This window comes from Staurois parvus, unplaced genomic scaffold (assembly GCF_062004578.1).
Source record: "Staurois parvus isolate SC_StPar_1 unplaced genomic scaffold, SC_StPar_1.0 ptg000329l, whole genome shotgun sequence".
Classification (NCBI taxonomy): Eukaryota; Metazoa; Chordata; class Amphibia; order Anura; family Ranidae; genus Staurois; species Staurois parvus.
Genome location: NW_028318125.1, coordinates 357,656 through 370,583, shown reverse-complemented (window position 1 = coordinate 370,583; position 12,928 = coordinate 357,656). Strand labels below are relative to the sequence as shown.

At 41.5% G+C, this 12,928-nt stretch overlaps 1 protein-coding gene across 5 annotated transcripts in view; it reads right to left on the bottom strand.

The window, feature by feature from the left end:
* Window positions 1-12,928, bottom strand: part of LOC149457274 (rho family-interacting cell polarization regulator 1-like) — a 423,950-nt gene that overhangs the window by 124,801 nt on the left and 286,221 nt on the right. For all 5 annotated transcript variants that reach the window (XM_089683950.1, XM_089683951.1, XM_089683953.1 and 2 more), the window contains one exon: window positions 12,827-12,917. Coding sequence is in view for 2 of the 5 variants with exons in the window: in XM_089683953.1 (XP_089540079.1) it covers window positions 12,827-12,917 (91 nt within the window). In the remaining 3 variants the exon portion in view is untranslated. The remainder of the gene's footprint in view (window positions 1-12,826; window positions 12,918-12,928) is intronic.

Genomic DNA, 12,928 nt, shown 5'->3' with positions numbered 1-12,928 from the left:
AGGATAAAATTCAAAACACTAACACTGACGTATAGTCATTCATAACACTGCCCCTAATTACATCACCGACCTTGTCTCCAAATACCACCCAAACCGTACTCTCTGCTCCTCGCAAGACCTCCTACTCTCTAGCTCCCTTGTCTTCTCCTCCCATACTCGTCTCCAGGATTTCTCAAGGGCTTCACCCATCCTCTGGAACTCCCTACCCCAATCTATCAGGCTATCGCCTACTCTGCTCACTTTTAGGCGCACTCTGAAAACCCATCTCTTCAGGGAAGCCTACCCGACCCCAGCTAACACTGGAATCCTCTACTCTTCCTACCACTCCGTCCCCCACAGCTAATTTCCTTTTGTACCACTATCCCCTCCCTCCTAGATTGTAAGCTCCAAGGAGCAGGGTCCTCTAATCCCTCTTGTATTGAACTGTATTGTTACTGTACTGTCTCCCTCCATAATGTAAAGCGCTGAGCAAACTGTCGGAGCTATATAAGTCCTGTATAATAATAATAATAATTCTGTGCAGCCAACCTGCATTGTAGCAGTAAAATGACAGTGTACAGTCAGGAAGTGGTTATTCATGTATTATTTCCCTTGGCTGTTTTGTTTTGATTTTTGCAATTATATACATTTTTTTAATTTGGTGTTTTTTCTGCATATTCTTGGTATTATCTGAACATCATGTCCATGTTTACTGTACATATATTTATTTTCCCCTGCCACATGGAATCTCCAGGTCCATGACTAAGCCCCACGGGTGGAGCAAAACCTGTTGGGGTGTGGCCTGGACGTAGTCTGGGCTGAGGCTGGTTTAACTACAGACAGCATTGGGATTTGTGCGGCACCTGGGACCTTTTTTTTCTTCATGCTTGCATTTACTGAGCTGAGCCCAGCCTGCACTCTCAGCATGAGTTACTGGATGTGGACAGATAAGAGTCTGGAGCACACCTTGGATTTCTGCTGTGGGCTCACATTGATTATAGATGGTGTTTTTTTTGCACTGTGGACCTAATATTTTTTTTGTTGAGGATTTCTTTTTTTTTTGTACACTCATTGGCCACTTTATTAGGTATACCTGTTCAATTGTTTGTTAACACAAATTGCTAATCAGTGAATCACATGACAGCAACTCAATGCATTTAGGCATCTAGACGTGGTGAAAACAACTTGCTGAAGTTCAAACTGAGAATCAGCATGAGGAAGAAAGGGGATTTAAGTGACTTTGAACATGGCATGGTTTTTCTAAAACTGCTGATCTACTGGGATTTTCATGCACAACAAGGGTTTACAGAGAGTGGTCCGAAAAAGAGAAAATACCCTCAATAGCGGCAGTAGTGTGGACAAAAAATGCCTTGTCGATGTCAGAGGAGAATGGACAGACTGGTTGCTGCAACATTCAGATGGTAGGGTCAGAATTTGGCATAAACAACATGAAATCATGTATCCATCCTGCCTTGTATAAATGGTTCAGGCTGGTGGTGGTGGTGTAATGGTGTGGGGATATTTCTTAGCACTAGCAAGGTGTACCTAATAAACTGGCTGACGAGTGTATATTATATGTGCACATTTGATTTTAATTCACGTGTTTAGGATGGTTACATTTCAGCACTTATTTACATGAATTGTTTTACCAGTTTATATATTTTGGTGTGCTATCAGCACAGTACAATTTTCAGCGCGATCACATTTTTATTAAATTTTTAGCACTGTTTGTTGCCATTTCATGGGCATGCACAATGTTAAATCCTAACATGTTTGGTATCTATTTACTTGACGCAATATCATCTTGCTAAAAATCAGAAAGGGGGCCACCTGATAGTAGGGTAGAGTCAGCCCTCCTGTACCAGGCCTCGGTAGTTTAAGAGCGGGGTCTGTGGTATAGGGGGGACTTTTTATTTTCCAACTGGGCTCAATGAGTGCTCACCACAGGACATGGCTGGGAGCCATGTCCTGTGGTGAGCACTCATTGAGCCCAAGGCCTCATCAATTCAGCATGGTGGTCCGGGCAGAGAGAGGAATCTTTTCTTTTTTTTTAGTCTCATGCAGAGTAATCTGAGGTGCTGGGGCTCCTGACAATTAAATTAGGTTCCTGCCTGCACAGGGTTGTCCCATGCAGAGTTATATATTTGCAAAGCCTAAAAGGAGGGAGGAGATAATGGCTGCAGCGCAGGAACTTTCATAGCAGCTCCTGGTGAGGCTATGGTGATAGGCTAGTACTAGTGTGACATCAGCACGGTCACCACCCACACTTTCTTGCAATGCAGTTGAAAGGGCTGGAGGAATAGCTAGCCATTACATTGGGGTGGGGGGGTGAGTGTGTGTATAGATAGTTTGTTAATTAGGGGTGGGACATTCATTTATGGGCATGGTTTATCCCAGAAGGGAAAGGTGGCGGTGCGCTGATTGCAGCAGTGAAAAATGGGAGTGGATTACATAACGCTAAATATTGGCCTTGGCTTAAAGGGGGTGTGGTTAAATAGAGAGATTGTCTTCAGCTCCCCGCATGCAATTTTGCTCTCCACCCCAACATCCCAAAAAACAAAATACACACAGACTTATTGAAAAAAGAACTTTAATAATGTAAACATAAAGAACTGGTCCACACTCATTGATTGGTTGCTAGAAGTTACTGCAGTTAGTACAGGAGAGGATCAGAAACTGCAGTCACAGTAATGGAGTTGGTTAGATACAGCAGGCGATCTACAGGAGATGGTCAGCGACTGCAGGTGTAGTACAGGAGATGGTCAGAGACTGCAGGTGTAGTACAGGAGATGGTGAGACACAGTAGACATACTACAGGAGTTGGTTAGAGACTGCAGGTGTAGTAAAGGAGTGGGTCAGAGACTGCAGGTGTACTACAGGAATGAGACAGAGACTGCAGGTGTACTAAAAGACTAGGTCAGAGACTGCAGGCTTACTACAAGACTGGGTCAGAGACTGCAGAAGTACTACAGGAGAGGGTCAGAGATTGCAGGAGTGCTACGGGAGAGTGCAGGCATACTACAGGAGAGGGTCAGGGACTGCAGGTGTACTACAGGAGAGGGTCAGAGACTGCAGGAGTACCACAGGAGAGGGTCAGAGACTGCAGGAGTACCACAGATGAGGATCAGAGACTGCAGATGTACCACAAGAGGGTCAGAGACTGCAGGAGGTGTACTACAGGAAAGGGTCAGAAACTGCAGGAGTACCGCAAGAAAGGATAAGAGACTGCAGGAATAGTAAAGCAGTTGGTCAGAGACTGCAGACATAGTACAGATGAGGGTCAGAGACTGCAGACACAGTACAGTAGAGGAGAGCTCAGAGGAGTATCAGCCAACCCCCCATCCAGGGGCGGACTGACCAATTGGAAACCCGAGCACTGCCCGAGGGCCCGGGGTCAGTAGGGGGCCCCATGAGATGCCCCTGGTACCTTTTTCATAGGTTTTTTTGAGTTTGGGCAAGGACACAGGGGCCCCATGATCCCTTGTTGCCCGGGGGCCCCATGAGTTGTCAGTCCGCCCCTGCTCCCATCTACTACTCCTGCTCTTAGAAGACGACAAGCAGTGCCCCCAGGGAAGAGCTTACCTGGCTTGCTCTTTCTTCATGCAGGCACAAATTTTCCCAAGAAGGCTGCACAGCAAACCTCGTTAGGCAGGATCCTCTGCCATTCACACTCGTGGCTGCCAGAAGTGCGGATCCCGAGGGCGCTCAATGGGAGAACAGTACAGGCAGACTGGGGACTACTTTTCTATTTTCAGTGGCAGAGGACCAATCTGCAATGCAGAGACTACTGTGAACTAAACTAATGTCCTAGCCTCTTCTACATCAATCCGCCGAAGTAATCTAAATCCAAAAGTGGCTGGGAGTTTAGTTTATTAATAAGAAACAGCAGCACTGCATATTACTCTGCTGCTCCTGAAAATGGAAAAAAGTCCCCAGTCTGCTGCAGCTCTCCATCCTGCTGAGAAAATGGGGCTCGTACAAAAGTAGGAAGCCCTTTCAGTGGCTGCACCCGCCCTGATCTCCGATTTGTGGGACATTGGCTAGGACTGAGCAATGGCAGGACATCATTTACATAATCAAGACTGTCCCAGACAATCCGTGACAATTGGCAACTATGGTAAAGCCGTGACTCAGCCATTTGTTTTTACAGCCCCTCAGCTGTCCCTGGGAAAGAGCCCTTAGGCGTGGAGTATGGAAATGGCTATGCAAGATGTCTGTCAACTGGAGAGGGATGCTGTATTGTCCAACTGCAGATGCAAAAGGCTCCATACACGTGTGCCTCTTTCCTGAGCTTTCTACAGGTTCACAATTGCAATAGCACCCACCACCTGCACATACTCACTGTGCCACACCCCGCCACACCCCCCCCGCCCACGCACTCACCCCCTCCAGAAGTAGCTGTACTCTGCAGCAGGAACTCGACCTAGCTGCGCAGGGAGCTAAGTCTGCACCACCTCATAAACCAGAGCAAAAAGCATGGGCAAGACACAGTCACCTTCAAAGCTGCACCCCTCCCCAGAGTCCTGCCCAAATTTTTTTCTCTGTTATTATATCTTATATTAATTTTTATTACAAAATCATCACTATAATAACCTATTTACAAAAACAAAAAAACCCACACATGCCATTACCTATTTCCTTCATCCCCTCCCCCCCGTATCTCTCCTCCTCTTTTTCCTTTACTATCTTCTTTTGCTTCAAGTTCCTCTAATACTCTTCTTCTCTCATTCCTTCGCTCTTCCATCTTATAAATATACTCAATTCTATTTATCCAATCTTTTATTTTTGGGGATTCTTGTGCTTGCCAATCATTAGTGATGGGTCCTTTAGCCGCATTTATTAAATTAAATAACATCATATTCTTATATGATCTCTTGATTATGGAATAAACACATCCATGGGTCCTTCTGTATGCCAACCCCCAATATCTCCTCTATGTATTGCATTATTTCTTGCCAAAAGCTCGGTATTTTGGGACAATACCACCAAACATGTGCCATTGTTCCCTTAATTCCACACTCCTTCCAACACAAAGATGAAACTTCTGGTCGTTGCCACACTAGGTGTAAGATACTGTCTAACTAAACATTTATAATTAATTTCTATTGTGTTCATATTTACTGCCACGTGTGTTAACTTACTTATTTTATTGTTTTGTTGTTCATTCAATTTTGTTCCTAGCTCCTTTTCCCATTTTTCCAAGAATGGTGAGAAATCAGACCCCACTATTTCCGTAAGTATCTTATAAATTCCAGAGGTGACATGTTTTTGGGTTGTATTTAAACTGAACATTCGTTCCAGTGAATACGTCTTCCACTGTCCTGAGGGTGCGTAGCAACAAAATGTCCTAATTGATAATAGCGCCATTCACCTAATGTGAAAAATAAATCTTCTTTCCCTTTTAATTCTTGATAGGAGCATAATTTCTCCTTATCTTTCAACCATGCATTTCTTCCTTTTATCCATTTCCACGGTGGAAAAAACTCTCTTCGCACCAGCGGTATTAAGAATAAGTTATACTTCCAGCCCGTTTGTTTATACAATATATCCCAAACCCTCAATCCATTTTATGTCAAAGTGCTTGTATTTTCATCTAGTGTACAGAACTTATCTGGAAGCCAAATCCTTTCTAATTGTGACTTACTTAGTGTATTTTCCATTTTTACCCAACTTTTCCCCCGTGAATTATTTGCCCGATCTGCTATTCGTAACATTAACACAGAAAAATAGTATCTCTTAAAGTCAAGCCAATTTAACCCCCCTATCCTTTTATCATTACACAAAACTTCATATTTAATTCTTGTTTTTTCATTCGCCCGAATATACCCAAGTATAATTTTTTTTAGGATCACAAAAAAAGACCCTGGCAAATATACTAGGAGCATGTGCAACTTATATAAGATTTTTGGTAATATTTCCATCTTGATCATATTTATTCGACCTAACCATGACAGCTGTCTGATAGACATTCTATACAAATGTTCCTTTATCTAATTTATTAATGGAATATAATTTAGCTGATATAAGTTGTTTATTGACGGAGTTAACTTTATTTCCAGTTATTTTAATTCTTTTTCTTTCTATGTGAAGGGGAAATCTGATTGTAAGTTCTGTTTCTCTGTCTTTGGTATATTAATATTTAATATCTCTGACTTGGAGGAATTCATTTTCAGATTTGATAATTCTCCATAGTGGTTTAACCTCATTAAGTTGGGAAGCGTTAATCTTGGATTTTTGATATAGAACGGTATAGCATCAGCATATGCAGTGACCTTATGCTCTACATCACCCATCCAAATTCCCTTTATATCTACACTTTTTTGTATTGTCGCTAATAATGGTTCTAAAGATGTTACGAACAGCAAGGGAGAAAGTAGGCATCCCTGCCTTGTTCCATTATACATTTTAAAGAACTGTGATAGGGACCCGTTAACCTTCACCGCTGCTGATGGGCTACTATATATTTTTTTTATCCAACATAACATTTTGGCCCAATTCCTATTGCCACTAATCGTGAAACCCCAATCAACCCTATCAGAAGCTTTTTCAGCATCAATTGATAAGATGACAGTCAGAAACTTCTCTTTCCTTCTTTTTCGCAGGAGGAGCAATGTTCTCAATCCTATTTCTCTTCCTTCTCTGCCAGAAATGAATCCCATTTGATCTAAGTGTATCCAGACCAGCATCAGCTCTTTCATCCTAGTTGCTAGTACTCTAGCTTATCATTTTGAGCCTATGTTTAATAGTGAGATCGGTCTACAACTAGGGCCTGGAATTGAACCCGGGACTGCTGTGTCTGTCAGTAACTCTTCTTACTGAGCTACTGGGAATGGGAATACTGGGAATGCCTGATCCATTGGATAATCCTGATTTGTTTTCTGCTGAACCTTGAACGCTTTGCTCTTCCCTTGAACTTCCTGATTTAAGCCATGTCTTTGCACTTCCTGTTTGCCAGATTATTGTGCCTTCTCCAGCCAATATCTCACTCTTGTCCCTCCTTCTGCCATCCGTACTTTTGCTATTACTCGTGAACAACCTTTGGCTTGTTCCTCGTCCACGCTTCTGCCCGATCCCAACCTGCAACCACATGTTACTGACCTTCAGCTTGTTTACTGACTACGCTTCTATTTGATCCCTACCTGCTATCCCTGCTACTGGACCCTGGCTTGCTTACCTCCTGGTGGGGCAATCCTGAAGACTCTGACCTGGTACTAACACGCAGCAAAACCCATCATCACCATCAGGATACCGGTTAGTGCTTAGACCCCACACATCAGGTGAGCACACATCATCTGCCAGGGTGACCTGCTTGAGTACCATCCTGCTGGTTGGTGGGAGCTTTTCTGCTACTATAGCTACTGGTCTCGGAGCCTGACAGCTGACTGTGACACACATTGAGACCCATCTTTCCCCTCTTTAGGTATAATTGTGATATATGCCTGTAACGATTCCTCCTGCATTTTCATTCCTTCTCCCAACACATATATATATATATATATATATATATATATATATACACACACACACACATTTTTTATAATAACCGACTGTATACCCATCGTGTCCGGGGCTCCTTCTGCAGCTGTACTCTTCAATGTTATACTAATTTCCTCATGTGAGATCAGTTTTTCTAAGGCTATTAATCTTTCTTTTTCCAGTCTTGGTAAGCCTGCCTCCTTTAAATATATCTGTCTTTTTCCCTTTCTCTTTCTTTCTTCCGTCCTTTGAAAGACATTAACAATATCAGTGGTTTCCTTTCTGCATTTTCAGCTATAATTTTTTCTATAAAGTTCCTCGGTTTCTCGTCCCTTAATTTCCTTGATAGATATTTCTGTGGTCTATTCCCCCACTTATATATTTCTTTTGAGACCCTATTCAAGATCCTCCTTGTTTCTAATTCCATAAGATCTTCTCTTTTCAAAATTATCTTCTGTTGTATATCTGTATCTATTTTCTTTTTGTGTGATTGCTCTAAGTTACATAGTTTCTCCGTTAGAAGCCTTATTTTCTTCCCCCTTTCCTTTTTTTTCTGCCCCTATCGAGATCAAAATTACCCTGATAAATTATTTATGTGCTTCCCATACTGTAGCAACTGATACCCCCTCTGTTTCATTGGACAAAAAGTATTGCTCAATTTCCTTCTTTACTCTTATTTCTGTTTCTCCACATATTTATTCTATCCGGTTCCCCACCCAACCATAATCTCTTTGTGACAGGGGCATGGTCAGATATAGACATTATCTCTATGTTAGATTTCACCAGAGACTCCAAAAGTCTATATTCAATCATAATATAATCCAATCATGAATATGTCCCATGTGCCGAAGAGAAGAATGTATAATCTGTTTCTCTTGGATATTTAACTCTCCAAGCATCTGTCAATTGACACTGATGTAACATCTTTTTAACAGATTTTTAACTATTATCGCCTTCTGTTTGCATGGTTGAAGACGCATCCATCCATGGATCCATGCAAACATTAAAATCTCCTGCCACAATCAGGTTATCCCTCTTGAAATCCATAGGTTTTCTTTGTATACTCTCCAAATATGCCGTTGTTTTTTTTATTAGGGCAATAAATATTTGCTAATGTACATTCTACTCCCTAAAGACTTCCTCTCAGGAAAAGGAACCGACCCTCAGGATCCACCATACCCTCCTCCTTGATGAATCCCACATATTTCCCAAACCCAATTGTCACTCCTTTTGCCCATTTTATAGGCGAGTCAGCATAGTACCAAGTTGGATAGTATTTAGAGTATAACTTAATATTTGTATCTTGGAATAAATGTGTCTCTTATAGAAACACCACCTCACTGGAGTGCTGATGTATTTCCCCAAGAATCTTTTGCCTTTGAGTTGGGGTGTTCAATCCCTTCACATTATATATTATAAAATTAACTGTATTCATTACTTCTACTATTTATTTTCTCCTCGATATTCCTGTTTGAGGTAGTGTAGATATAAACTATTTGAAGCAAAATTTCCTCTTTATACTCTTCCCTTACCTCCTCCCTCCCCCCTTCCAGTTCCTCCAAAACCCTTGGCCCCATTCTAGCCCTGAAATCAGTCGTGATTTATTGCCACTATCGATTCCTCTTCCAGGGTGAGACTCTAAAGACACACACCCAGTAAAACCCCTTGTTCTCATCATTTGGGTCATTTGGAATTTGGTAGCATGTTTGGCCTCCTAACCTCCCACCGCCATCATTCCTTTCTTTTCCTTTTCTTTTCTTCCTCACCTTCAGCCTCCTACCTGGTCCTCCAATTCTCTATAACCTCTCCCCTCCATCCTCCCATACTTATCCTCCATCCCCTGTTTCACACACCAACCCCTCCAAAAGAGAGGTAATCAATAACACATGGGGAGAAGGGGAGACAATAACTGAGAGGAGTGGGTGATAACCAAAGGGAGATGAGAGAGAGAGAAGAGAGAAAAAAACAAACAAAAAATGCTTGTCATCGCTCTCTTTATGTTTTCTTTTTAGAAACTAGTTGCCACCTCTCTTTCCCCAACATTATATTCTCCCTAACCCTGTCCGGGCCATCCTAGAATGTCCACTATCTGCAAGTCCAGTCTATTACAAAAGTCTTCTAAATCTTCTGGGAATCTTAATTTCGACGATTTTCCATCTTTCCATCCAATCAGACACGCTAGAAAGCCCCAGTTATATTGGACATTTTTCTCTCTCATCTGGTTCAGCAATGGTTTCAGATATCTTCAGAGATCTTCTTCTAGCTAAAATGTCTGCTGCGATATCTGTAACAATTTTCAGATTTGTTTCTTTATATTATATTTATGACATCCCACGTAGCTTCTTCAAGATATTTACTTTTTCTTTATAGTGATGAGATCACACCTCTTGGTGAATCTGATGTTACACCTTGGTGTCTCCTTGTCCTATGCACTGCCCATTATTGGATTAAACACTTTTCTCATTTTATCCTGTAGATCTTCTCCTTGAAGTGCTTCTTGAAAACCTTGAATCCTCAAGTTATTCCTTCTTTGTCTATTCTCTTGATCTTCCAAATTATATGAGAGGTAATTTTCTTCTCTCTGTATTTGTTCAAGCTGCGATTCAAGCTTCATAATTATTTGAGCATATTTCTCCACTTTTCCCTCTACTTCTTCAAACTGTGCTAGAACATGACCCAAATCACCACCATTTCATTCTTTATTGCGTGTTCTAGTTCCACAAAACATCTCTGTAATTTCCATTTTCATAGGCATTTGTGCCATTGCACCAAGCTCTTCTTTATTTCCGCTTTCTGTTTCACTTATATTTCTGGATTCTTTGATCTGATTTCCTTCCAGTGTTCTGAATGACAGTCTAATCTGATCCCTGTTATGCCTTCCTTTTACTTCATGTTGTTTCTCTGGAGATTGGTCCTCTGGGCTCTTCTTTTGAGGAGACATATACTTTCTTATTGTACTTGTATTTAAACTTAGTTGGGGTGTTTTGGAACCACCCCCTTTAGCCGATCTACTCTTCATGCTGTTGGAATTTTACAGCTGATGACTCAAGGCAGATTAATTTTCCAAGTTTACTCCACTCTATACATAAAATCCAATAGAAGTTTCCTCACTTTCAGATTGCTGCCAGGAAATCCAGCTAAGCTTTAAATCACCTTGTCCTGTGTCCAGACCAATTTCCTCCTTTTTCTGAGGCTCTGTGACGTGGACCGGGTAACCCCTCCTATCTTTTTATAGAAAAATAGGTCTTTACAGTCCAACCTGCTCCTCCGATTACCAACAAACTTCTTAAAACCCACAAATTTATTTAAAAAGACATATCATAACGTTTACGGCAGATCCTGCAGGTTTTATCGCTAACCGCGGAGACTCACCATCTCTGCCCCTGCTCAGTACTCGGTGTATAAGATTGTTTGTTTTCTCCTTCTCAGTCCAATCGTCTAACCACAACCCCTTCCTTATACTGTCTGCACCAAATGTCTCTAGGGGTCTCCTACTGGTCTCAGGTAAGGTATAGAATGTAGAATATAGTATATAGGGGGGCCACCCATATATGCCGCCACTCCACTGCCTCTTCTCTGTTTCCCTCTAGCAGCTCCACGGGTCCCGCACAATTGAACTGCAAGCCTGCTGAAGGAGGAGGTAGGGGGAGGGATCTATCCCCAGAGTTCTCTGTGTCTTCTTGTGGGCATGCCCCTTGGCTGCACACATGAGCTGTTCACTTGTGCATGGCCAACATTAATAAGAGGAGCCCTGTATGTGGGCACCCCAACATGAAAGACTGTCATCCATGCCCTGAGATTCAGTTGTGGCGACAGACTGTCACAGAAACAAACAATTTACTGGCACTACTCTGCTGACTGTCCGTGATCCATCTTGGTTTTCGGGACACAGGCCAGGACAAGGTCGGGTGGGGACAGCTTTAAAAAGTCTGTGACTGTCCTGGCCAATTCGTGCCTGTTGGCAACTATGGTGCATACAGTGTGTATGTGTACAATGTGTGTGTATAGGTAGTACAGTTCTACTAGAGGGGTGGTGGTGAGATAATGGTGAAATAGGGTGGCAAGGAAACAAAGGTGGGGGGTTGGGGGGGGGCTGTCAGCAGTGCCAGATTTATAAGGGGGCAAATGCCCTGGGCCCCCTACAGAAGTGGCCACCTCTATACCAAAATTACACAAAACAATATAAAAAAACTATATAAAATAATAAAAAATATATAATAAAATATTAAAATAAAATAAAAATATTTTTTAGCAATTGTATCTTGGGAAGTAATATTTTGCCTGCCATCATCTATAAAAGTTATTACTCTGGACTGGTACATTGTAACATGTTAAAAACAGCAGCTCAAGAAAACCACACATTGAACGCTATACACTCTTAAGAAAGGTAGCCTAGGACTGCGCGTGTGTGTGTACACATGACCTCAAAATGCATTTTGAAAATGTGTGATTGTCATTGAGAATGTAAACTCTGTGTATAAGGGACCCCTGAGCCTGGAGTGCCCTGGGCCCTGGAAAGACTAAATGTGGCCGTAGCTGTCAGGCTGGCGCTGTGGGCCCTATGATTTCTATTTGTTGCCCTAATCAAAACCGACACAGTTTATCTCCAAAAAGTGCTAATGGACTTTCACAGAAAGCAAACAAGAAGTAGTGTTTTATACAATATTAGTTGTTTGGGTAGACATATTTTAAATTACTGAGGTGCTGGCTCCTGGGAGCCCTTTTTAGTCTTGTATCTCCTGCAGGTGGGTGGCGCCATTCCTCATGTGAACTGTACAGGAAAATTCTTGGAAAAAAGGAATTATCAGATATTAACTCAAGTTTTTGTCTATATTTTTACCATATTATTAGGTTTCATGCAGACTAAATGCAGAAGTTGTGAAGTGTAAATAACTTTTATGCCTCACAGTTCAATTTCTCCTGCATTTAGATGTTCCTGATTTAAATCAGGTTTAACTACTTGAAGAGGGTTTAGACATGTTTAGCCACATTTAGAGTTTGTAATCAGATCCTGGACGCACAAAATAAATTTTTTTTAAATACAGCTAAATTGGCTGCACCTAAACACATGTAAGAGCACAGTGTGGATGGCACCATTGAATATTACAATGTGCATTTATGTATTTTTTAAAATGTCCTCTAATTTAATTGCTTTTAAATTACTTCATTAAACTATTTTTTTTCTATTGATAGTAATGTTTCTGAGATTTTTTCTGATTATACTTATTGCTATTCTTATAATGAGCAGGTATACAGATGCTTGATATTTTTTTCTAATGTATGGACATTTATAAGGTTTGACAGTCAGCATATTATGCTACTGAATGTTATAACACCATTTTCTAAAATATTTTCCATATCATATACTTACCAAGTAGCATTAGACTATGTTTGGCAGCCTCTTTAACTTCATCCTTGTCAGTTTGGCACAAATAAACTAGTTGGTCTATACTTTCTTTGGCCTGTGGATGCA